The sequence below is a fragment of the Mustela putorius genome, unplaced genomic scaffold (genome assembly GCF_011764305.1).
Source record: "Mustela putorius furo isolate JIRA1106 unplaced genomic scaffold, ASM1176430v1.1 tig00003901_pilon_pilon_pilon, whole genome shotgun sequence".
NCBI classification, from domain to species: domain Eukaryota; kingdom Metazoa; phylum Chordata; class Mammalia; order Carnivora; family Mustelidae; genus Mustela; species Mustela putorius.
In genome coordinates, this window is record NW_025422049.1 from 14,000,467 (window position 1) to 14,028,311 (window position 27,845).

The 27,845-nt window shown below is 40.6% G+C and overlaps 1 protein-coding gene across 1 annotated transcript in view; it reads left to right on the forward strand.

Moving 5' to 3' along the window:
• The first annotated feature begins 4,444 nt into the window (after positions 1-4,444).
• Positions 4,445-27,845, forward strand: part of LHFPL1 (LHFPL tetraspan subfamily member 1) — a 37,202-nt gene continuing 13,801 nt past the window's right edge. Inside the window, exons 1-2 of the mRNA XM_004769093.3 lie at positions 4,445-4,848; positions 13,565-13,663. Coding sequence (XP_004769150.1) covers positions 4,467-4,848; positions 13,565-13,663 — 481 coding nt within the window. The 5' untranslated portion in view covers positions 4,445-4,466. The remainder of the gene's footprint in view (positions 4,849-13,564; positions 13,664-27,845) is intronic.

Genomic DNA, 27,845 nt, shown 5'->3' on the forward strand with positions numbered 1-27,845 from the left:
TGATGATCATCTCTCTAAAGATTAGTGAGCATTAGCCTTCAGTAAGGACAGTAAATATAGAACACACTTCATGCTTCCACCCTGGTTGTCACAAATTTCTGGCCACATTCACTGCATTTCATACAGCTACTCTCAGAAACAGGCACATGACCCATTTAGGAGATGAAGAAACTAAGGGATGAGGGACCATGTGACACCTAAAGAGAGAGGATCAATAAGAATCCTATCAATATCTTGTTACTGGACAAATTAGCAGGAACATCAGGGTTGAGTTCTTGTTTTCTGAACTCCAGTGTAACTGTGTGGTTAGAATTCCAGGACAGGGAAACACAGCCATTGCATACGTGACATATACAGAAAGAATAAAGATAGAATGAAGTATAGCACTGTGCATGATTTTTATTTATGTGAGTGCAAAGAGACTTGGCTAGTTCCTGGGATTGAACTTGGATTGCTTTGGAAGAGTGTCATGGGTGGACATCCATTGAAAGCCATACAGGAACTAAAAGCGTTTTCCTGAATGTACCTCCTTGTCTGGCACATGTGAACATGTAGCAGTGTGCTTGCATAGACTCCACATGGCCCAATGCCTCCCTGAACAGCCACAGGTGAAGCTGGGTTGGGGCTTATTCTATGCTCAGAAAACATTGAGCAATTGGATCTCTGAGTTCTCTTCCTTGACTTCATGAGGTCACATCTATGATTCAGAGAGGTTTACATTCAGAATACATAGGCTTCATCTCTCCATTGTTTAATGCCATGGTCACTTTTAACTTCATATTGAGTCCTGGGAAGAGAACATTAGAGAATTATCTGTGGCAGTGATTCTCGGCTTGTTGTCCTCGAACAGTGCTGGCTCACCACACCTTTAGTCCTAAAGAGGGTGATTAACTTTCCTAGTTTTGTCACTGTGTAAGTCCCACATCCCAGGAAATCCTTTGGTTCCAGGAGAACTGGCATGATTGGTTGTCCTAGTCCTCAGTGAAATAAGGACAATGGGTCTTTCCTGAAATTAAAAGTATTTAAATTCTGAAAGCTGATGAGTTTCTCTAAAGCTAAGCATACGTAATTTAAACTGGATTTTGTGATTCTGCCTTCTTACAACTTGGCTTCAAAATTCGATTTTAAAAATAAAATTATAGTGACAGTGGTTGGTAGTATTGTAGTTTTTTTTAAAACATCCTTATTTGTTACAGATTATGATCATCTTTTTTTTTAACAATTTAAAAAAATAAATAAAAGATTTTATTTATTGGAGCATCCAGATGACTCAGTTGGTTAAGCATTTAACTTCTGGTTTCAGCTCAGGTCATGATCTCTATGTCGTGGGATCAAGCTCTGCATCCAGCTCCACACTCAGTGTGTAGTCTGCTTGAGATTCTCTCTCTCCCTTTTCCTCTGTATTAGAATGACGACCATATCTCTAAAGAGATATGGTCAGCCCCTCCTTGCCATGCCTGCACACTGTCCTCTCTCTCAAAATAATGATTTTATTTATTTACTTATTTGTGAGAGAGAGAACCTGCATGTGCGCCTGTGCACACATGAGTTGGGGAAGGGTAGGGGTGGGGAGAGAGAGAGAGAACCTCCAGCAGACTCTGCACTGAGCATGGAGCTGGGTACAGGGCTTGACCTCACAATCCTGAGATCATGACCGGAACCAAAATCAAGAGTCAGACACTTAGCCGACTGAGCCACCTGGGTGCCCCCAGATGATGATAATCTAATGTCAGACCCCCACCTTTTATTTCTAGTATAGCCTAGGTACCACTCAGTGATAAAGTTTCTTTCTACACCTTAAATTATCTGCCCTTCTACTGGTTGTCATACCGAGACTTTTGATCTCAAAGTGATGATGTTTATGGGCAACATATGGGGTTGGTTCTGACTAGAGTTGCTGAGCTTGAAACGGCTAATGCTCTTATTCTACTGGTTTACACAGTGCTTAGAGAAAGCGGCCTTCCTCCTACCTTCCCAGTTTGCATTTCTAATTCTTTCCCCATTCTTAAACATTTTTTTCAAGTTCTGGTTGGGAAACCACAGAGGCTTTTAATTGTAATACTATTGGGGTGATAAAGGAGAACATGGGGGAAAGGTGGTGGGTGAATGAGAAGTGCAAAGTAATGGCTGTTCCATTAAATTACTGTGCAACCTTGGGCAAGTCACTTAGCTTTCTGACCCTCACTGTGCTCATTTGTAAATTGGAGGTGACTTTTTATTTTATTTTATTTTTTACCAAACAGAGAGGGTTGTTGAGCAGAGTTCATGAAATAATGACCTTTGTAAGGGGGTATGTTGATGCAGCCCTAAGCGTTTGTCAGCTGGTTTCCTCTCATCCTCCCGCCTGGGCTTCTTCACTGGGAAGTGAGACCATAATAGAGGGCTGCTTGCATTTCTCATAATATTACAAACTCTAAAATAACAAGCATAAGCATTATCTCATTGTGGCCAAGTGTACCTGTTTTCTAACAGCAATTACTTAAAACTAGTTCCTCTTCTCCCATTGGCTTTCAATCCCTCATCACATCTTCTCACCCTGCCCGCCTTGGGTACAAAACCTCATTCCCAGGGGCCCAGCTCAGGGCACTTTCTTCCCAGGCCCTGGCATTCCAAAGTAAGCACCTGCAATTTATGATCCCTTCTCTCTTCCTGCACAAAACACATAGCAGACAATACATATGTTTCAGGAGGGGAATTGTGGTAGACTGAAAACAGAGCATTATGCTAAGAATCAAATAACTGGGCTCCAGTCTGGCCAGTGTACTCATAGCCCTTTACCCTTGGGTAAATCATTTCCTCTTTGGATTCCAGTCTGCAAAGTGTTGGGGGAGGGGTGTTAGTACTATGTAGTAGATAAGTACTCGCCCAGGAATCTGCAGATCAGGTTTCTTATTCCGGTTTTGCTGCTTGCTGACTTTTTCTATGACTTGGGGGAAATGATTTCCCCCTTTACTGGGCCATGTGCCCCATATGTAAAACAAGAAGGTTGAATTAGGTGATTCATTACAGTCCTTACCAGCCTGGAAATTGGCTGCTTCTATGAAATGGGTTTCATTAGACAAACATGAGTTGGAGTGTCTGCTCTGTGCCAGACATGTTTGTGAAAATGTCCACAGCTGGGCACAATCCCCAAGACCCTGAGTATAACTGCTGCTTGTTCCTGACAATGTCTTGGACGGGCAGTATGGTAGCCTCATACACCCAGTGCCTGTATTCCCCCTTACCTTGCGTCCCCACTGCTGAACCTTTCTCCCACCACCTGTAGCTTTAAGCAACGGTGATGAATCATGGAGAAGTTTCTGAAATATACTCCACCATCTGCCTGCTGGAGACATTCACGGTGCTGTCATCAAGCTGCAGTGTGGTCTCTGCCCTAATTGAGGCCAGAAAGCAATGGCAGATTAATGGAGTTGGGAGGGAAGTGGTTGATTTTTAACAGAGGGGGTCTGTGAAAGCCATTTGTGAGCTGGGCTGAGATTAGATCTGAAAAAACTCAGCATCTTGAATCTGAGATTACTTGTTCCAGAAGGCACCTTGAAATGTCCTTACAGTTACAGATGTATGTTCCTACTGCCAGGCAGGGGGTACTTGATCCATTTCAGAGAGAGGAGAAGCTTTCCTGACTATATCGAGTAAAGGATGAGGCAGGTTTTCTTAGTAGCCCATCTAGAGTTAAACAACCCTCACTGCTTAGAAAGTTGCATCCCATATTGTTTTTGGGGAAAAAGTGACTGAACAGTGCTCACTCAGTGACAACGATGGGGTGTGAGACAGACACCCCTTGTTTTATTCTAAATGTTACAACCCTGTGAACAGTTCATACTGATGCACTACTGGATATCCTACATAGGTCCCATGGGCACATCCTTTAACTCCATAGTGAGCTCTCGTTCCCTCTTCTGTCTTGTAGGAGGGGCAGCCCTGTAAGTTGTCTTCCATCTTCTTCCTTCCTTCTTCCTTTATTCTCTGAAAACAACTTGGTTTCTGACCCCCTTGAGATACCATCTTCTTCCAGGTTCCCAGGACAGCAAGGCCATTCCACTGGAAGCTGACGATTCTCTGGGCTGCCTTGGTTTCATTCCAGTTTCAGCTCCTACCACTCATTTCATGCTAGGTAGATGTCAAGAGTTAGTTGAAAGCTCACTAATTAGGCTGCATTTGAGTTGGCCGAAGAGTCACTAATTCAGTTCTATGGTTCTTCTATTGCAGCCTAGAGACCCTAGAACTCTGAATCAGGTGGGAGGAAGGGAAGATGGGAAAAGTGCTGGAAAGCAGAATCCCAGAAGGACCTAAATGGGCCTCGAAAGAATGATCTTATCCAAAGGCAAAGACCAAGTTGTCTATAAACAAGTCCTAGGACTGGCTAGCCAGATGAAAAATAGGCCAATGGAGCCTACATGCTAACTTTCTGCATTTGGTGCTATGACCCAACTCATCTCCCCATCCCTGCAGAGAAACCTGGGACCATGAGGAGCAGCCTGACACTGGTGGGGACCCTCTGGGCCTTCCTGTCCCTTGTTACTGCTGTGGCCAGTTCTACCAGTTACTTCCTGCCTTACTGGCTCTTTGGATCCCAGCTGGGGAAGCCAGTGTCATTCAGCACATTCCGGAGGTGCAACTACCCTGTGCGGGGAGAGGGGCACAGTCTGATCATGGTGGAAGAGTGTGGGCGCTATGCCAGCTTCAGTGCCATCCCAAGCCTGGCCTGGCAGATGTGCACGGTGGTGACAGGTGCCGGCTGTGCTCTGCTGCTCCTCGTGGCACTGGCTGCTGTCCTGGGCTGCTGCATGGAGGAGCTCATCTCCAGAATGATGGGACGTTGCATGGGAGCAGCACAGTTCGTGGGAGGTAAGACTGTTGTGGGGCTTGGGTAGGTTGTGGAGCTTGGCAGTGGGGGTAGGGGTGGGAAGTGTTTATTTATGGAGAAATCCACTCTCAGCCCCTCCCCTTTACCCAACCCAAAGGCTATGAATGGGAACTCCTTTGAAACACCCAGCCTAGGACTCCCTAAACTGCCATTTACACCAAGACTTCATTCGCAGCAAAATTGACTAGCAGCAGAGTTGATATCTGGTTTGTTCACCCTCCATTTCATCACCTTCTTCTGCCTGAATAGTGCCCATTTAATGATATTATCCAGATCCACTTTTCAGGGATAACAATGTGTACTCTAAATATACTTGGTATCTAAAAGCCTTGATCTCTGATAGTTATCTCAGAGGACAGTGATCTGATAAACATGTAGACACAAGTGCTAATTACTAACAAGTTTGATGTATGATCCTCACCAAAGAAATACAGCTCTAAAAGTGAAATGCTGGATACCAGACAGACTGTAGTGACTGCTTATTTGGCCTATATCTCTCTATGGCTAGCCCTGTCTGGTAGCCTTTAGCACTCTACCGCCCTGAGCCCTTTTCTGGTTTGAGAGTGGCAACTTAGCTTCATTTGAATTTCTAAGAGTTGCTAGCAGAGAGTGAGGAGGGACTAACTGGCAGAAATCAGAAGGCCAGTAGCAACAGCTTCCATCAGACTCCAACCATTAACAGTGGCTTCTGTTCCCAGCTTGCTTGGGCTTGACTGAGACATTTATGAAACCCTTGCCATTCTCCATAGGATACATTTTAGTTTGTCCCACTTCCTAGGTCAGGAAAATCAAAGAAAATTCTTGAGGAGGTATGTGGGTAGGTCATGGAGCTTTAGATACTCATAGACTGAGTGGGGAGGTACTTTGGCTGAGTGATAGGTGTCATACAGAGGAAGTAAAAACATCAGCACCCTTTACATCTCATATGTTTCCCCTTATAGAATGATTCCCCATTGACTCGTGCTCATAGGAACATGGCCACAGTATTTACACTTAGAGGAGGGATTTTAAAGTTCAAGAAAAAAACGCCATTTGACAGTAGTCATGGAAGGAGTCAACACCCAAGGCATGGTAGTACAAGGTTTATCCCTGGATATGTGAATGATATTGGGCAGGTTGCTAAATTCTAACAGCTTCCCCATCTGTAACACCAGCCAAATGAGTGTCATTCCTACTACCTTTTTAGAAACTCGTGCCTGTCACGTTTTTATCAGACGTAGGGAAATGGTGAAGACTGCTTGGACGTATCATATTTTCTAGAAGCCCCTTGGCACATGATCATATAACCCAAGGGTCTTCAAAGACTTTGGATCTGACCTCTTACAGATACACTCTGCCAGTGTCAGGAAGCTAAACCTGAACAGCATGTTTAGCACCATGGATAAAAGACACAAGAGAAGGAACTGTGGGGGTTAAGTTTAAGCTTGTTCAGCTAAGGGGAATTGATTTTGTTGCTCCAGGTCTGGCAGCTTCTCGGCAGCTAGTGCATTAACTGAAATACATTAGTGGGTGGAGCCAATTTGTTTTAGGTCTGGTTTATCTCTGCCAGACCCCAAACCACTGAAGAGATGGAGTATCCATTAAGAACAACCTCCTCCCCCTCCTGACTCTTGTTCCCCAGTTTGGCAGCTGCCCACAGAGATGAACGGTGGGAAGTGAGAGAGACAGGAAGAAATAAAGAGCTGCTGGCCTGAGTCAGACTTAGCAAGGTGACCTGATGGGGCCCTTGGGTCCCATTTGCTCCACCTGCAGCTGATCCAGCTGGACAAGCCTAGGGTCCAGAGAGCCTTCCACTGGGACCTTCATGCCCTGCTCCAACCGGTGAAGGAAACATCTGGCCAGGAGATTATTTCAACCTTGGGGATGCTGAGGTTTCCAACCAGCTGGCCCCTAGTCCCTGAGAACAAGGTCATTATTCACATTCCCCTGTGTATACATATGCAAGATGCTTGTGAATTGTTCTCTATCTTCGGTAAGAGCTAAACAAAGAAGAAATAGTTGAGAAGTAAATATAAGGAACTTCTTGGCAGGAAAAAGTGTAAGATCTTGGATTGAGTTACTTGAGGGAGGCCAAGAAACTTTCTAGAGCATGGAATGTATCAGGATCACCTGGAGCGCTTAAAAAATGTGGACTCCCCATCTCTCCCATCCTCTTTCCCATTCTGATATACATAGGAACAGGTGGAAGTCTGGTGTTTTGAAAAATCTCCCCAGTGACTCTGATGTGTACACTGTATTCCCTTTCTTCAACTCAAGTGAGAAACATCACCCTGGACATTTTTTTTTTTCTTTAAGGAGATAGAATTCAACATACCCAGACAGGCACCAGTGTTTTTTTTTTTTCCATGCACGGTCCTAATGCTATATGCTTCAAGCTCAATGAAAATTGCCACTGGAGACAGATCACTGAGGACCTGAATCAAGGAAAGGGAACTATTTTTCTAAAAACCATTATCTTCTCTGGAAACCATGCATTTCCTGGACAATCCTTCAAAGTTTCACTGGCATCATTTCATTTATCCTTACCATGCTAAACAAGGATAAAAGTGGCTTTCTGTTTAGGAAAATAGTATTTAAAGTAGTAAATAGTATTTAAGTAGCAAATATTTGTGTAGCAAATTGGAACAGAGCAGAGAATATGGGTCAGGGCTCCTGAATCTCAGCCCAGAGCTTTATGCACTGGTACTATTGATTTTTCCTTACCCCCTTGAAGATGAAATGCTATCACAATGTTTTTCAGAGTGGTCCATGAAACACCTGTGTAAGAATTACCTGGGTGCTTGTTAGTGCCATTCTAAGCCTACTGAATCAGAACTGATGTCTTCTACTCTGTATTTTACACAGCCTTTCAGATTGATTTATTTTTTACAATATAGTATAAAATAGTTCAGAGGTATGTACCACTCAGCTTAAGAATATTACCAATACAGTTATAGTCGCCTTCATATCATGATCACGGTCCCTTGTTCCTAGAGCAAAGGTAACTACTGTCTTTGATTTGTTATCATTCTCCAGCATGATTCCAGGACATGCTAAAATTTGAGAGCCTCTGCTCAGTTTCATTCACAGTGTTGCTTTTTTCTAGAGTTCCCTTTTCTTCCATCTCTGTCTGTAAACATCTGCCTATTTCTCAAAGTTCATGTCAAATGCAGCCTCTGTGTGAAGACTCCCCTGATCTACTTCAAATATCGCTCACAGAAGTAAATTGTCTTGTAACTCCGAGAGAATATGGGGTCCAATGAAAGGGAGAGTGAGTGGGGAGCTCCCTGGGCAGGAAAAGCTGAGATTATAGCTGGAGGGCAGACTTAAAAATTTTCTACTGTGTTTGAGTTGAAGTGCTCTAAGAGCAATAAATTGAGCAAATTAATAACAAATAAACCCATACTAGACTTTTGCTCAGGTAGTAAATTCAGACTACCTAATAATCATATTTAGACAGATATTTGGTGGAGAGTATAACAATGATTGCACACTCAGTATTTGTACTTATGAATGGCTGGCAGGGGGGAAGTGAAGGGGGTCGATAGCACCCAGGGAGAGGGCTTTCTCTGCCCAGAGACAAAGATTTGTCATCTACCTAATGGAGAATGTGCAGTTTGGAGGAGTTTATACAACTGTTGGGATGTGGTGAAGTAGTTAATTGTGGCATCAGGGGAAGGTTGACTGTAGCTGAGAAGTAGCTTCAAAGAGGGTTCCGAGTTCATCCAAGAAGGTGAGTGTGAAGGTTTGAGCCGAAACAGAGTAAAGTGCTTAACTCCAGTCCTCTGCTTGGTCAGAGAAGTAAATACTAGCCATAGCAACCATGTTTGGGGAGGACATTTGGTACATTTTGCAATAGGGGATTCTTGTAGAAAGAAAACTTGAGGAAGGGAAGCAAGATGTCAGTCCAACTGGTCACTGTATAGTAGAGAAATAAGGATAATAAAATACCCTTTCTAGAGGCAGATGAGAATAAGAAAGTTCCTAGCGGAACCAGGGGACATATGTGGTTGGAGAGGTAATAAGTCCAGGAGTTAGCAACAGCACCTAGAGAGGTGGGAGTCAGGGCTATAGGTCATATGTGGCAGGGCTGGGATTTAAACTAGTTTTCTCTGCCATCAGAGCTGCTGTTCTTCATATTTTTAGTGGTGTTTATCTTAAGTGTTGGTACCAGAACCAGATGCATCAGCATCACTAGGTTGCTTTTGAAATGCATATTCCTAGGCTACAGTTGTTGAATCAAATATCTACGGCTGAGGCCCAAGAATCAACATTTTTTAATAATCCCCACTCTTCCAGAAGATGGCAAGGCCTGGCACTGGCAAATGACTTCTGCATTTCTATTTGAAGCTCATCTTCAGAATCCCAAATTGATGAGAACTTTTGGAAACAAACATAACTGAGGATAAATTACCTTGTGAGTTCATTTTTAAAATATGTCTCCCAGGACACATCTTTCTCCAGCTATGAGCAAATGTGATGGAATCAGCTATCAGTTACAAGTCAAACATCTCCATGAAGCCTGTGTACAAGCTACTGCACTCATCTATCTAAAAGGCAGGAGGGAGGCTAGGGAATGGGAAGAGTAGGAGGCCTGGTTGGATAGAGCTTGGGGCCACACGCACTGGGGCAGAACACATGCCTGGCCAAGATTTCTAGTCTCTGGCTTGATGCCTGCAAAAAATTGCAAGATAACAACTCCAGCCAGGAAGCTTTTGAATCGAGCCCTGTTGAGCATTTGACTTTTCAGCTGTATTTTTTATGAGGACAAAGAGTTGAGGAAGAAATTAGCACGGAGAAAATAGGTGGAAAGTGAGAGAGGAGTCATAGGGAGAGGCTGCTGTTTAATGAAAATAATTTTTTTGTCGAACACTTTCTATATGCTAAGCACTTTCTAAGTATTATTTCTTGAAACAGCCCTATAAGATGGAGTACTATATTCTCATTTTAAAGTCAAGATAAATGAGGCACAGAGAGATTAAGTGACTTGCCAAAAGTCACATACAGACTCTAGGTGGCAGAATTGGAATTTGAACTTAAATCTAGACTGACTACAGAACCTGTTCTCTCTTTTTTCCCATCTTATTAAAATGTAATTGACATACAACACCCTGTAAGTCTAAGGTGTACAATTGGATAATTGGATACACATATATATTGTGAAATGATTACCATAATAAGGTTGGATGACACATCCATCACCTCACATCTTGTTTGTGTATGTGTGTGGCGAGAACATTAAAGATCTATTCTTTTAATGACTTTCAAGTATAGAATACGATATTGTTCTCTGAAGTCATTGTGTTGTGTTGTCTCTCTGGATGGAACACCTATAAGATTCCTAGTGCTTGCTAGAGATATTGTTGTCAAAAAGTAGTCATTTCTGGATACCCATCTCCGGAACAGCAGAGCTTGTAAGGGTTGATGATCACTCTGATTAGTGGGAAAAACTGTTGTCAGTAACTGGCAATGTGACCATAGGTAAATCTCTTTCCCTCTCTGAGTCTCAATATCCACATCTGTAATGGGGACAAATTGGAGTAGGTAAACTCCAGAGGCCTTTCTCTCTTTAAGATTCTATGTCTGTATCTGGTGTCTAGGATGATCTCCCATCCCTGCTATGAAGATACCTTTAGAAGGTTCCCCCTTGGGTAGCATGGGCAAAGGAAGCTGTCTGTCAGGTACACATAATATACTCTGAAACAGATGCATTTATTGGACACCTATTACATACCAGGTGCCAAGTGTTCCTCCCTTCCAGGAACACACACGTTAGTGAGGGAAGCAGACCTCAGTCAGTTGTAAAGCATATATATCTCGGGATATTTAAATCACAGGATTAAGCACAGGGTGCTATGGGAACAAAAAGAAGGAATACGTAACTTAGTCTGGAGGTGGGACCTTGGGGCTGGTGAGAAAGGCTTCCTGGAGGAGGTAATTCCTGACCTGAGCTCCTCAACCTGGTAAGGTCTGAGGAACAAGAGAGGGCTGAGGAAAGTAGAAGGTTCCCCTTGCCATGTTGAGGCAGACACTTAGCCAGCAGGAATACCTGCTTGAGAAATCAGAGTTCATGCCAGTCCCAGGGTTCTGAATGTGGAGGTTGGAAAGCAGAACTGCTGTACTTTTATGAACTTATGTTCTTTTCTTCCTAGTTTGTGTGGAAAAGCTCACTTTTTAGTAACTCTTCCCTCAAAGGATATATATACTAGAAGCAGGAAAAGGCTTAGATTTCATTTCCAATTTTGTCCTTAACCCACTGTGCATACTCTGGGTTCCATATTCTGGCTCATACCTCCTCATCTCTCAGGATTTCAGTTTATCTGTGGTACAAACAAGCAAACAAAGGAAGCCCTAAACAAATAGGAGTGCTGTTCCATTGTCAATGGATAAATTCCAGAGCCTAGAAAAGTCTTTGAGTGACCAGCTTCATTTCCTTTAAGACTATGAGACAGATAAGAATGCCTTCTAATTTTAAGCATTCCACTGAAGGGAATTTCTAGCCTTAATTGGTCATTCTTTTAGTTTCTAAACCCTCTCTCACTGTCAGAAAGTTATCACTATTATCCTATTTAAACCTTTCTTTTTTTAAAAAACATTTTTATTTATTTATTTGAGAGAGCGAGGAAGAGAGCACAAGCAGGGGGAGGGGCAGAGGGAGAGAGAGAAGCAGACTTCCTGTTCAGATGCAGGGCTCAATCCCAGGACCCTGGGAACATGACCTGAGCTAAAGGCAGACACTTAACTGACTGAGCCACACAGGCACCCCTAGATAAGCCTTTCTTGCTATTTCTTAAGGCCCTCATCTTTTTCTCTGGACTCATGGAATAGTGAGAAAAGCTGGTTGCCATGTTGCAGACAAGCTTAGAGTACTTTGTGATCTTCTTCCAAAAGGATTCATCTTAAGACAAAGAGGGCTTATTAGCTTCTCAGAGTGTATATGGAATCTTCCTCAGTGGGGAAAGAGAGGTGGAGGGGAGGCCAGCAGTCTCTGGAATATTCTGCCTTTCACTGTCCAGCTGAGCCCCAGAGCTCTGGAACCTCTAAATATGCCGTTCATTCATCATTGATCAAACACCTTCTCTGTGGAGCTTCTGTGTTATGTGCTAGTTTCTGCATTTATATTCGTGGCACATCACTTTCCCATAACCTTTGGTATAGCACCTGAGTATAGTGTTCTTGTTATTAGGCTCTCTTTGTTGCTAGTAGGAGAGGCTCACTTGAGTTCTTTCACTAAAAGGGAGTTTATTATAACACAAGGAAAGTGAAACTGGAAAGCCATTGGGAAGGACTGGATTTTCTGTAGCTCTTTCAGGGGGAGTATGGAGTTTTTCATCACGGTGTATCTGCTTCATACTACTGTATCCTTTTTCTCTAGCAATCAGTTCACTCAGCTTCCCCAGAATTGACATCTGTCCATAACTTTGAATTGAACTTGGCTTCAGCTTGACACAGACTTGATTCTACCTCTTGGTGTTTTTCCTCTAACTTCTACTCTATCTGCTAACTAGCTCAGCATTTCTGTTTCTTGATTAAAATTTCCAGAAAGAAGAATCTGGCCCAACTCTTCTCTTCATGCCAGGTTATGATGTCAGCTTTCACTGGCCAGCCAATGAATTTTGTCACTTTTTTTTTTAAAGATTTTTAAATTTATTTATTTGGCAGACAGAGATCACAAGTGGGCAGAGAGGCAGGCAGAGAGAGAGAGAGAGGAGGAAGCAGGCTCCCCGCTGAGCAGAAAGCCTGATGTGGGGCTTGATCCCAGGACCCTGGGATCATGACCTGAGCTGAAGGCAGAGGCTTTAACCCACTGAGCCACCCAGGTGCCCCAATTTTGTCACTTTTGTTTCCAGGGTCAATGCTTAGTCCAACTCACTGTCACCAAAGGCATGGGGCAGGATTGGGGGTGTTGTAGGTTATAAAAGGTAAACCTAGGCAGTAAGCAAGAGCTAGGGATGACGCACTTGCCCTTGGAAGGCACTGTCAGCAAGCAGACCCAGACTTGTACCTTTTGTTGGAAGAGTAAGGTTATCACCAAGATCCCACAGTTTCTCTGCAGTGACCAAATAACCTAAACAAAATGGACAGGAAGACAAGGGGTGTAGTGAAAAGCATTAGAATCCAAATAAAGGAGAAATGCTTAGCATAAAGCTGGAATGATTTCTCAGAATAAGAAATTATTTCTGGAAGAGGGAGTGTGGTGCCTTCCTCACCAGGAGAAGCCTACCCAATTTGTATGTTTTCTCTAGATCTCAGTCTGGCAGCTGAGATAGAAGTGATTCCAACTGATAGAAATCATGATGTACCTTCAACTAAGAGGGACCTATTTGACTCTTAGAAAAAGCTGAATTTTAGGAAAGAGTAGCAGTCTCTACATTGTTATTCTTTGAATATCAGACCAAGATAGAAGAGGAGTCGGACTGGGAAGTTCAACTTAGTGTTATAAGTTATTGTCAAGAACATTTGGGTTGTAAAAAGTACACTGGCCTGTCTCAATTCCCAACACTGCCCTTCCTTTATAAGTTGTGCCCTCTACTATCTACTTCAACTCACTGCTTATGGCATGGCAAAGAAATTCTGTTGAGTTGGTAGTGTCATAGACATTTAGGGTTAAAGGGGAAAGAAGAGGAAGAAGTTGAGCCAAGCTAATCCAGAGAGAAATTTTGGGTGACGGAAAATCTGTTATATTTTTTCTACCTATTTGTATGCTTTTCTTTCCAGGGCTGCTGATAAGCTCGGGCTGTGCATTATACCCCTTAGGATGGAATAGCCCGGAGATAATGCAAACATGTGGGAATGTCTCCAATCAATTTCGGTTAGGTAAGGTGGCCTGGGCAGGATGGTAGTGATGGTTCTTTTGGGAATCTAGTTTTCAAAGTGCTTTACCTCTTGAAGGGGACTCTGCTGGCTAGTGGTGCTTATCTGAGTCTCTGTCATTATGTTGGCTTGTGGGAAGTGTTGGCTTGGCCAGATTCATTTGGCCTCACTAACTCACAAAGGACTTAAACTCCTCTTTTAAAATTATATCTCCCCACATTCTTTATGCACTTTCACCCAGAGTCCTGTGACCAGTTTGGGTAAACTCTATCTACAGGGGGATTTCAAATGCTTAGAGACTGATGATTTGTCATTCTCTGAAAAACTCCTAGTTCCTATTATTGTTTCTTTCCCAGGCACTGTTTTCCAACTATAAATCAATAGTATCTCTTCTCACTCTCTACCAAGGATGTAACAAGAGGTCATTTGGTTTACACCAAGCATTATGAACTAGATTAAATATGGAGAATTGTTACTGGAATTGTTACATTGTTACTGGTATATTAATGGCCAGAGCTGTCAAGTATTAGAATGGACGACAGAAGTACCTCTGGACTCTTTTATGGTTGCCAGTCCTCACTGAGAATGGCTTAAGTTCACTAATGTGAACTGGGAATAGATTAGTCTCTAACTGAAAGTCTTAAAAATATTTTCCCAATCTACTGTGATGGAAGGGAGTAGAAGGGAGTAGAAGTAGAAATACAATTGATTATTCTCAATTGTAGGAGAGGATTTTGGAACAATGAGGACAACTATTCCTTATAGCTTATGCTCCAATACTTTCCTTTCTCTCTGTTGCCTCAGACTTTTTTGGGTCTCACATGACTCATTTTTGGAGAAAGGGGTTGTTCACTATACAAATATAACATGAGGGAAGGGCTCTATATAAGATGTGACAAATGTGGACCCCTGTAATGTCCAGTGTTACTGGATCAAGCCATAGCTCTCTGGCACCTTCTGCCATAGGTGAAGGAATCAGTAAATATTTGGGGGCAGGTTCTGAAGAAGAAGGAAGCAGACTACTGATCCAGCCAGTCAGGATAGATAAAATTGAAACTTAGCACATTTCTCCTACATGGTTGTTAGACACATAATTCTCCTCTTTAAAATAATAGCTTTATTGATACACAATTCCTATACCATAAAATCTGCCCCTTTAAAGGCTATAATTAGTGGTTTTCAGTACAATCACAAAGTTGTGCAATCATCACTACTATGTAATCCCAGATTATTCCAGAGGAAAATTAATACCCATAAGCAGTCACTCCCCATTCCCCCTATATCCCAGCAGCCACTGCCAATATAGATTTGCCTATTCTAGAAATTTCACATAAATGGAATCAAATAATATGTGGTTTTTAGGTCTGCTTCTTTTACTTAGCATATTGTTTTCAATGTTCATCCATTTGTACCATGCATCAATACTTCTGCTTTTTATGGCTGAATAGTATTCCATTGTATGGCTATAACACATTTTGTTTATCTGCTCACTAGTTGATGGATACTTGGGTTTTTCTACTTTTAGGCTATTATGAATAATACTGCTATGAATATTTGTGTACACATTCTTAGATGCACATATATTTTCATTTTTCTTGGGTGGATTTCTAGAAGCAGGATTGCTAGGTCAAGTGTGAATCTATGTTTAAGTCTTTTGAGGAACTGCCAGGCTGTCTTCCAATGTGACTGCATCATTTTAAATTTCAACCAGCAATGTGCAAGGGTTCCAATTTCCCAACATCTTCACCAATACTTATTTTTCATTTTTTAAAATTATAGCCATCCCCATGGGTATGAAGTGACCTCTCAATGTGATTTTAACTTGCATTTCTCTGATAACTGATGATGTTGAACTTCTTTTCATTTACTTATTGGACATAACCTTCCTATATCTTCCTTGGAGAAATATATATTCAAATTCTTTACCTATTTTTAACTGGGTTATTTACCTTTTTTGTTATGGTTGTTGAGTTGAAAGAGTTCTTAATGTATTCTGGATACTAGACTCTTTTCAGATATATGATTTGCAAGTAGTTTTTTTTCCTATTTTGTGGGTCATATTTTACTTTCTTGATGATATCCCTTGAAATACTAAGTTATTTCATCTTGATGAAATCCAGTTTTGCTTATTTTGCTTTTGTTTCTTGTGCTTTTTGTGTCATATCTAAGACTATATTGCCAAACCCAAGGTCATGAAGACTGTTTTGGCTATCTCTTGCATTTCCATGTAAATTTTAGGTTCAACTTGTTAATTTCTGCACAAAAGCCAGCTGGGATTTTGATAGAGATTGTGTTGAATCTGTATATAAGTTTGGAAAGTATTGCTACTTTCACAATATTAAGTTTTCTAATCCAAGAACACAAGATGACATTCCACTGAGTTGGATTGACTTTAATTTCTTTCAATGATATTTTGTAGTTTTCAGTATATGAGTCTTACACTTATTTTGTGAAATATCTTCCAAAGTATTGTTTTTTTAAAATTTATATATTTATGAGAGGGAGTGGAGGAGGGGCAGAGGGAGAAAATCTTCAAGCAGACTCTCCACTGATCATGGAGCCCAGTGTGGGTCTCAATTCCACAACCCATGAGATCATGACCTGAACCAAAATCAAGAGTCAGATGCTTAAATGACTGAGCCACCCAGGCCTCTGTATTGTTTTTTTATAGTATTATAAGTGGAATTGTTTTCTTAATTTTATATTTTGATTGTTCATTGTTAGTGTATAGAAATACAAGTGTTTTTCTATATTGACCTTGTATCCTGCAAACTTGCTGAACTCCTTTATTAATTCTAATGATACTTTGGAATAATTGAGATTTTCCATATACAAGGTCATGTTATCTGAGAATAGAGAGTTTTACTTCTTCATTTTCAATTCAGGTATCTTTTATTTCTTTTTATTATCTCATCGCCTTGGCTAGAGCCTTCACAACAATGTTGACTAGAACTGGTGAGAGCAAACATCCTTATCTTATCCCTGATCTAAGGAGTAAAGAATCCAGTTTTTCACCATTAAGTATTGATGTTAATAATTTTTTTAAATGTGTGGCTTTCATTAGGTTGAGAATGTTCCTTTCTATCTCTTTCTAGTGTGTTAAGTGCATTCATTATGAAAGGGTGATGGGTTTTGTCAAATCCTTTTTCTTCACCTACTGAGATGATCACATGCATTTTATTGATTGCTCTTCATATGTTAAACCAATCTTGCATCTCAGAGATAAATCATAGTTGGCCATGGTATATAATCCACTTTATATGTTGCTTGGTTTGGTTTGTTAGCATTTTATTAAGGATTTCTGTATCTATATTAATTAGGAATATTGGCCTATAAATTTCTTTCTTATGATATGTTTGTTGGATTTTGGTATGCAGGTAACATTGGTCTCATAGAATGAGTTGCTATTTTGGTTAATATAAAATGCCAAAGTAAAAAATTGCAGGCATGATTTGTACATAGTCATTTGGCAGTTTTCTGCACTAGTCACCACCACCCCCCAAGGGACTAGTTCACAAATGGGCAATTTTGTGTGCAACTATCTTTGTTTCAAGTTGATGGTCATCAATCACATTTGCCATAGGATCATTATTTTTCTCTTTTCACTCAATATTTTTTATCGTTTCTTTCTCCTCCTTATTTACCTTTCTCCCTGCACCATGTCTTCCCAAGGGCTCTGGCTCCCCTCTCTTCAGTGCCCTGAATACTGTTCTGTTAATCCTTAGGGATGAAGGGTTTGCTGAATCCTGCTTGAGTCAAACCCTCCCAGTTCCTTTTTTGAACTATTCTTTCAAATTCTTCCAACTGCATAAGCGTGTCTCATCCATGAGTCACATTTCCTGCCCATATTCTTCAATTACAGGCCTCCGTATTAGCACTTTTCTGGTTAATGCTGAAAAGAAGAGACATCCTGTGCCATCCTTGATCCTTTTCCAGTCAGCTGCCCAAACATACATGATAGTGCCAACCATATTAGCAGCTATTCCTTGTAATATAGAGGTGCCAGGAGCAGCAACAAAACATGTAGTAAAATTTTAAAAAATATATTTTATGAAATGTTGTGAACAGCAATATGAAATATTTGATTACTCTGCTGGAGGGACCAAATGGAAAGTCCCAGAGATGTTTGGAAATAGAGAAAGGCCCAGCTGAGTCCAAACTTTCAGCCATCCCTTCTAAAGCACCAGACGTGTGAGTAAAGCAGTCCTAGGCCCTCCGTTCAAGCCATCTGAATATCACTGAATGACTCTAGTTAAAGCCAATTGCAGTGGAGCTAGCGCTCAGCTGAGTCCTGACTAAATTGTGACCAGCAGATTCATGAGATATGATAAAATGGATGTTGTTTTAAGCTACTATGTCCTGGAGTTAGTTTGTTTTACAATAATGGTTGTATAATAGATTAACCAAAAAATGCCAAATCGTATACATTTAAATTTATTATTTTTAATCAAAAGTAATTTTTGTATGTGATAAAATAGTACATAAATGTATAAAATGCAAAGTCAAAGTCTTTTTCCTAAACCTGACTCCCTTCCCCAAAGGGACCATTGAGTTTTTTTGTATCTCTCCAGAATTTTTAATAAATATAAAAATATGAGCATATCTTTATTTTATTCAATCAAGACCATATTATATATCTATCTATCTATATAACTAACTATACCATTCTGAACCTTGCATTTTTCATTCACCAGTATCTCTCGGAGAGCTATTAATGTTTATAGATCTCCCTTCTACATTTTAGGCATGCCATATTTTCCCATTGTAGGGATAGCATAAACTCTATGAAGGCAGGGATTTCTTTTTTTTTTCTGTGAGATTAAGTAACTTGCCTAAGGACTCTCAGCTGATAAACTGGCACAGCTGGGATTCAAATTCTAGAAGTCTGGTTCTAGCTAGTACCATCCAATAGCAGTTCCTGCAATGATGGAAAATTTTTGCGTCTTGCTATCCAATGTGTTAGCCTTTAGCCACATGTTGTTATTGAACAATTGAAATGTTAGGTTGATGGGACTGAATGTATAATTTAATTTAATAAATATTTAATCATGTTAATTTAATTTAATTTATTAATTTAAATATAATAGCCGCAGTGTGACTAGTGGTTACCATATTGGAAAGCACAGCCTGAAAATCTGGGTCCTTATCTGCTATGCTCCTCCACAAAGAAAGAGCCTACTAAGGAGACTCAGAAAGAAAAGCCAGAAAAGAAAAATAAGAATGCAGGGTCACAACATCCAAGAGAAAGAGGGTACATTGAAAAAGAGGGTGTAACCAGTTGTGTTTAATGTTGATTCAAGTTGCTAGATGAGGATGGAGAAGTGACCATTGGAGTCAGCCAGACTCTAATGATGTCCTAGAGGAGCAGTTTTGCAGTTATAGATACTGGAGTCATTGTGAGGTGAGGAAAATGAAAACAGCATGTATAAACAATTCTTTCAAAAAGTTTTGCTACAGGGGAAAGCTGTGAAACTGAGCAGTAGCTGGAGGAGAATATAGGATTAAGAGAGGCTTTTTCTGGGGTGCTTGGGTGGGTCAATGGGTTAAAGCCTCTGCCTTCAGCTCAGGTCATCCTCGGGTCCTGCGATCAAGCCCCGAATCCGCATCCAGCTCTCTGCTCAGTGGGGAGCCTGCTTCCCCTCCTTTGCCTGCCTCTCTGCCTACTTGTGATCTCTCTCTTTCTGTCAAATAAATAAATAAAATCTTTAAAAAAAAAACAGAGGCTTTTTCTAAATTGGCCAAATACTTGACTCATGATGATAATGATTCTGTAATGGAGAGAGATTGATGCAGAAAAGCAATGTCCTTGAGAATGTGAAGGTACAATGAAAGGGAACCTTGAATGGAGACTTCATTTCAGCTGGGTTCCAAATACATATATTTTTGCTTCACTGTGATTTTCAAAATCCTCTCAGATCCACAAAACTACTAGGGAATTCCTTCACACCCAATGGCCTATCACCCAGATAAGCCCCACTGAAGATTTCAAGAAGCTAAATACTTTTAATGCGACATAGTTGTTTTCAGGCTAGCTTACAAAACTACTGTTATCAGTAGCACTTAATTCTAAGGTAAGGGCTATACCTTCTATCAAAGGATCACATTTACAACATGTTCTCATGAGTATTATTTAATCTGATTTTCAAAAGTGCATGGATAGCAGATGGTAATATGCCCATTTTATAATGAGGAAACCTGAAGGTAGGAATAGTAAAGTGATTTGTGTAAGGTCGTAGATCAAGTGAAAGGCAGAACTGTGATTGGTGCTTATCTCCTAATTCACCATTCTGTGTGTAAGTAACTACAATGACTTTTCCCCCTCTCCATTGGTGAGGGTGTGTGTCAAGTCATTTGTGAATTCTCCTCAAGATAAAATTTATCTCTATTGTTTCTCAACAAATGTCTGAAACATCATGGAAAGTACTGAGTTTTACATCTTGCTTCCTTCACTTCCAGCCTCAGTCTAAGTCCCCTGTTGATCTTTTAGTGTAACCAGGGTACAAATACAGAAGGGGGCAGCTAAACCTGATGGGATTCTGGAAGAGATTGTAAGTGGAATGGACATGTGTAGGAAATTATAAAGTGCCTCTAGATTTGACTTGCATTAATAAAGACACCTACACTGTTTTGCTAAACTTGGTCATAGGAGAAAGATATACAAAATTCTTGTTTCATATGCTCTTAGATCATATACAATCTTCCAGGGCCACTCTGGTTTTCTAGCGTATCTACTCCCTACTGTACTACTTATCTTAGTCGCTCTTCTTGAAAGAAAGAGATTGGGTGGGGCAAGAAAGAAGAATAAAAGAACAGAGGGCGCTCTCCAGAAAAAAGCACAACTGTAAAAGGAATCCCCATACTCTGGCACTCCAAAAGTTTGACTATCACCAGCAAGACCCCAACACCTTGCCTTTACTGCCTACCTGCTTGTATTCACAGACCTTTGTCCCGCATTTTCCTTGGGCTCTGCTTTCCAGCTTCTCTCCTAACTCAGGCAAATGGGAAGTGAAACTGTGCCTGGAGCAATAGTGGCTGCCCTGAAAAGATCTCCAGCCACGCCAACCATCAAGACCAGTTTTAAAATAGCCCCTGACTCCCATCTGCACAGATGGACCATAGCTTGACCTCTAGAATGAGAGATTAACTACCTTTATTATAATGCTAAAATCTCCACCCAAGGTGGAGACTCAGCCTCATTTACATAACACTCAATATATGTATAGGCATGGTTCCTTAAGGCACATTTGTGACCTTATGCCTGTCTCTACATCTAATAACAAGGCTTCCCTATCTAAATATTCATCCTCACCCTAAATAAAAGGAACCCATCCACCCTTGTTTGGGGACTCATGGCTTTGAAAGCTACTTCCCATAGCCTCCTTATTTGCTGCAAATAAAGTTTACTTTGTGCAACAACTCAACCTAGTGCTGTTGCTGACTCACCAAGGAGCCAACGCAGGTTGGTTTGGTTACGTGACCACCTTCCTTCCACTGCCTCTCCTGTTTCTAGGCTCTTCTCTCATGTCTTGCAGACTGCTGTCCCTATCCTCCCTCAGTGCCTGCTCTAACACCCTGGAAACACACCTGGCTCTGACCCAGGAGAGTCATTAGTTGAGCCATTTAAGGAATTGACTGCTTTTTTTCTTTTTTACCATTTAAAGAAGAAATCAACTTGTAAGAAACCGTAAGAGACCCCTGAATAGTCAAAACAGTCCCGAGAAAGAACAAACCTGAAAGTATCTTGTGTCCTGATTTCAAATTATAATGTAAGTCTATAGTAGTCAAAACAGTATGGTATTGACATAAAAGCAGGCAAGTGGAATAATAGAACAGACTAGAGAGCTCAGAAATAAACCCACACAAATATGTCAATTAATTTGGGGGCACCTGGGTGCCTCAGTTGGTTAAAGCCTCTGCCTTCGGCTCAGGTCATGATCTCAGGGTCCTGGGATTGAGTCCCTCATCGGGCTCTCTGCTCAGCAGGGCACCTGTTTCCCTCTCTCTCTCTCTCTCTCTCTGCCTGCCTCTGCCTGTTTGTGATCTTTCTCTCTGCCAAATAAGTAAATAAAATCTTTTAAAAAATATGTCAATTAATCTATGACAAAGGAACCGAGAATATACAATAGGAAAAGGAAAGTCTTTTCAATAAATGGTGTTGAGAAAACTGAACAATCATATGCAAAAGAATGAGGCTGGACCACTATCTTATACCATACACAAAAATTTACTCAAAATGGATTAAAGACTTAAACATAAGGCCTGAAACCAAACAACTCCTAGAAGAAAACATAGGAAGTATGGAAGTAGCTCCTTTACATAGGTCTTGCCAATCACTTTTTGAATTTGACACCAAAAGCAAAGGCAACACAAGCAAAAATAAACAAGTGGGTCTGTGTAAAACTAAAAGCTTCTGCACAGCAAAGAAAACCAACAACAAAATGCAAAGGCAAACTACCAAATTGGAAAAAGTATATGCAAATCATATATTTGGTAAAGGGTTAATCTCCAAAGTATATAAAGAACATATACAACTCAATATCAAGCCCCCCCAAAACAATCCAATTTAAAAAATGGGCAGAGGATCTAAAGAGGCATTTTTTTCAAAGAAGACATACAGATGATCAACAAGTACATGAAAAGGTGCTCAATACCACCAATCACCAGGGAAATGCAAATCAAAATCACAACAAGACATTACCTCACACTTGTTAGAATGGACACTATCACAAAGACAACAAGTAACAAGTGTTGGTGAGGATGTGGCAAAAAGGGAACTCCTGTACTTTTGTTGGTGGGAGTGCACTATGTAAAACACTGTGGAAGTTCCTCAAAAAATTAAAAGCTGTATGATCCAGGAATTTCATTACTTGGTATTTATCTGAAGACAATGAAAACACTATCTCAAAAAGATATATTCACTTCCCTATTGATTGCAGCAGTATTTACAGTAACCAAGATGCAGAAGCAAACTATGTATTCATTAATGGATGAATGGATTTAAAAAATGTGGAATATGTACACAATGGAATATTACTCAAGCATAAAAAAAACCTTGATATTTTCAACAACATGGATGGACCTTGAGGATATTCTGCTCTGTGAAATAAGTCAGATAAAGACAAATACTCTATGACCTATAAAGCTAACCAAACCAACCAACCAACCTAACAACCCACCAAAGTCATGGATGTAGAGAACTGACTGGTTATTACCAGAGACAGGGGGTGGATGAAATAGATGAAGAGGGTCAAAAAGCTCAAATTTCCAATTATAAAATTAGTAAATCTTGGGGATATAATGTACAGCATGGTGACTATAATTAATAATAGTGTATTATATATTTGAAAGCTGCTGAGTAGATTTTAAATGTTTTCATAAAAATATTATAAATATATATGGTTATGGATGTTAACTAGGGTTATTTTGATGATTATTTCACAATATATGCAAATATTGAATCATTATGTAGTATGCTTGAAATGAATATAATATTATATGTCAATTATATCTCAATAAAAATAAAATAAGAAATTACAATCAGGTATATAAAACAGGGGGGAAAAACCCCAAACACTAATCAGGAGCTTGCACTGAAACCTACAATAGGCGGGACCTTGCAGATTAATCACTGGGGCTATTTATAGTTAGTGAAACTAATAGGGGTAGGTGACTTTTTCAAGGCCCACAATAAGGGACTTGGAACTAGCTTCCTGACTCTCAGGCATATTGTAGGTGCTGCTCAATGGCAACCCCATACCTGTTTGTTGAATGAATAATTCAATCAGTAATAAGGGGAAAGTCAGACAAAGTCTCCTAGCAACAGTCCTGTTAAGTGCAAACTTTCCCACACTTTAATTTGATTACGTAAATGAAAGATTTAAGCTGAGAAAGGTGTTTTTATGGTTGTTAATTAAACTCTGGCCATCAAATAGAGATTTCAACAACTTGATCCCACATAAATGAATCCTGAGTCCAACAGTAAATTAATGCATTTCACTCCACCTCCTAGTTGTCCTTCATCAAGCCTCTAATTGGCATCAAAGCAGTGGGAACCATGGTAGAAACCCAAGGGAAGATCGCCTAGTGTTAAGAGTGGGCTTTAGCACAGCTGCATCCTTAGCTCTGTGACCTTGGGCCAGTTTTCAGCATGTGGGAGCTTATTGCTACCTCATGGGGCTGCTGTAAGGATTAAATGAGATCACACATGCAAAACACGTAGTACAGTGTTTGGTATACAGTTACCTGTCAACAGTTGTTGTCCAGTTCCAGTATCATCATTGTCATTATAATAATACCAATTGTTGAAATGGAAATGTTCCCAGCACTTTTCAGTAGTTTTCAGAAAAGGGACCTATTACAGCAAGGAGCCATTATTTATTGCATGATGGCTTAAAAACACAGGTTAGCAGCAGAAATCTGAGCCCTGGCCACTTACTGGTTGTGCATCTTGGGGCATGCTGCTTAATCTCACTGTGTCTCCCTTAATAGGGATTGAAAAAATAGTTTTCCCTGTAAGGTTATTGAGAAAATTAAAGGAAGTAATACATGCATACAAAGCATTTAGCCCAATAGGCTGCACTAAATGTCATCTGTGTTAGTAGGTAGTCAGCCCAGTTGTCAAGAGCCTCCTTAGTTAGGGAGGATGCCCCAGGTTTGGCTTCTGGGAAGGACCGAGAAACTCATTCCATCTGACAAAGGCCTGCAACAGAGGCTACCCAAAGGCCTTGTGTGTGCTCCCTGTGTTTCCTCTCTCAAAGGCCCATTTCCTTTGCTCTCTCATCATTTCCTCTCATTCTTGCCAGTTCAAAGCCTTTTACGGTGACTCGGGGTTTGGACTTTATGGGTTCAGTTTCCAGGCATTTCCTGTTACCTTTCCTCTCTATCAGTTTCCTTCTTTGTGGACCGTGTGTTTTCTTGTGCTCACGAGAACACACTGAAGCAGCTTAATATATTCTCATGTCCACAGAGGGGCAGCAGAGTGTGGTAGAAACAGTTTTGGCCTGGGTATCAGGACAGCTGTGTTTTAATTTTCTGAAATTTGCTTGGGCATGTCACTTCCCCACCCTGAGATTTGGTTTCCCTGTTATAGCAGAGAGCGCATTGAACTAGACTGATGAGCAATGGAGGCCCCAGATACCTACCTAGATCCCTGATGTTACCTGAGGTCTTTGACTAAATCTCATATTTATCTACTGTATTCTTAAAAAACCAGAAGGGTACGGGTGACTGGGTGGCTCAGTTGGTTAAATGTCTGCCTTTAGCGCAGGTCATGATCGCAGGGTCCTGGGATTGAACCCAAAGTTATCGGACTCCCTGCTCAGCTGGGAGTCTGCTTTTCCCATGCCCCTCCCTGTCCCACTCATACGCAGTCTCTATTTCTCTCTCCTTCTCAAGTAAACAAATAAAAATTTAAAAAATTTAAAAAACCCCAGAAAGATAAACCTTAAGTATAAGGCAGCCATCCTAGAGGAGAGGAGGCTTTTAGTATCATTCACCCATGGGAGTGAGGGCCAGGGATTGACCCAGGGGATTGGGAAAAGCAACTCATTTGTTGGGCACCAACAGCTAGAATGTCCTGGGGAGACTATCTTTCTGGAAAACTCATGGCTCAGGTGTTGCTTAAGATTTTTCAGTTGTCCTCCTGGCTCACACAAAGAGGAGTTCCCACCCAGAGAAGCTGGGATAGCTAAGCTGGAAAAGGCAGGAGGGAAACAGTGAGTGAGTCAGGGTGCAACATAATTCAACAGCATATCCCTGGTGCCTGGCACATGCTTGGCGCTCTCTAAATGTTGCACTGAGTAGGTGGCTCTGTTGCTGTCTTACTGTGTGACCATACCCAAGTCATTTCAGATCCTTATATTTTTGTGGTTTTTACTGAAATATATTTGACCTATAACATTGTGTAATTTAAGGTATACAACATGTTAAAATGATACAGTTCTATATTGTAATGTGATTGCCATTATAATAATTATTAGCACCTTTGTCATATTACATCATTATTTCTTTGTAGTGTTTGGAATAATTAAGTTCTAGTCTCTTAGCAAGTTTAACGATTATAATACAATATTACAGTCTATACTCACTGTACTTTGCATTAGGCCCCTAGGGCTTATTGACTACCTATTGCACGTTTGTACCTTTAAACAACATCTGTCCTATCTCCCCACCTGCCTCCATCTCCTGGTAACCACCATTTGCTCTCTATTTTGGACCACTTTGGCTCCTTCAGATTTCTCATATACATTTCACTTTTTTAAGCCTATCTCCCAGCAACTACAGTGAGGATGATTTTATCTACCCTTAGGGATTGTTATGGCCATGAAATGACAAAGTGCATGTGAATGTGATTTATGAAAACAATGCCCTACAGGTTTAAGGAGTAGAAGTTGAGAAAGCGTATCTACTGATTCCTCCTATCATTTTAATGACTAAACTTCAGTGCCAGTTTTCTCACTGACCATCCTCTATTAAAAATAGTCAAGAACTTCAAGTAATGAGACTCTATACATCCCATGGGATGCTAAGCTAGTTTCATTTTGATAGAAAAAAAAAATGATGGTGCTTATAAACATTTCTGCCTTTCCTGAAAATAGCCTGCCTGAGAAAAAGGGTGTTTACTCCTGGAATAGTCAATCCTTAAGGTGACTTCCAGGATGGTGACTCCAGAGGACCTAGAAAAGACCGCAAAGGGCAGGTTCTCTGTTTTACTTGACCTTATTTCCCCCACTTAGGGACTTGCAGAGGGTCTAGCAGGCTCTCTGTCTCTGTCCCTGTGTCTGAAAGAGTGAGCTGATTGTCTGTCCACCAGACCACCACCAGATGGCGGTAAAGTCAGGTGAATTCATTCTGTTCCTCTGCTACTTTCTGTCCGGCCTCTGATCTCTTGCTTCATCACCTACTTCTGTATCCTCCACTCAAATTTCCTTCTATAAACCTCAATACAAGTCTTCTTTATCCCCCTCACTTTTAGTGAGTGTCTTACCTTGGCTACTCTGGATGAGACAGTATCCTAAATTTTTGTTGAAAAACAGAAACCCATTTTAAATAGGGGTGTTAGTACCATGGTACCCATTTCACCGTAGTCTTGTGAGGATGGAATGAAGTGACATACTTAAAACTTCGTACAGGGCCTGAACTGAATAAATGTCATAAAAACTGTCATTATTATTATTGCTGTTTTTATAGGTTAGACTGACCCATGTTATTTAATAAGTGAAATAGATTTCAAAGGCAAGAACCAAGAGGAAAACCAGGGACAGTTCTTGCACACCCTCAGGGAAATTCCCTGGCAAAGTCAGAATCACATATTAGGGGTTAACCTATATGTACATCTGCTATGATGCATGACTTTTTAAAATCTGAGTTTCACCCAGGTGAGTTGGGAGAAATTGCCTACAATGTATCTTTCAAGAGAAAGCCCATAGCATTGCATCAAGTTGACTGTAGGTTCTTTTTTTTTTTTAAATTAACATTCTTAAAATGTCTATGCTGCCCAGAGCAATCTATACTTTCAATGCTATCTCAATCAAAATACCAATGGCATTTTCAAAGCGCTGGAGCAAACAATCCTAAAATATGTATGGAACCAGAAAAGACCCTGAATCACCAAGGAAATGTTGAAAAATAAAAAGCAACGCTGGGGCATCAGGTTGCCTGATTTCAAGGTATATTACAAAGCTGTGATCACCAAGACAGCATGTTACTAGCACAGAAACAGACACATAGACCAATGGAACAGAATAGAGAGCCCAAATATGGATCCCTCAACTCTATGGTCAAATAATCTTTGACAAAGTAGGAAAAAATATCCATTGGAAGAAAGACAGTCTCTTTAATAAATGGTGCTGGAAAAATTGGGCAGCTATATACAGAAGAATGAAAGTCGACCATTCTCTTACACCATACACAAAGATAAACTCTAAATGGATGAAAGACCTCAATGTGAGACAGGAATCTATCAAAATCCCAGAGGAGAACATAGGCAGTAACCTTTCAACATCAACCACAGCAGTGTTGAATACAGTATCTTCTTTCAAAACACATCTACAAAGGCAAAGGAGAAGATATTTGCAAATGACACTACAGATAAAGGGCTGATATCCAAGATCTCTAAAGAACTCCTCAAACTCAACACATGTAAAAGAGTTAATGATGTCAAAAAATGGGCAGAAGACATAAACAG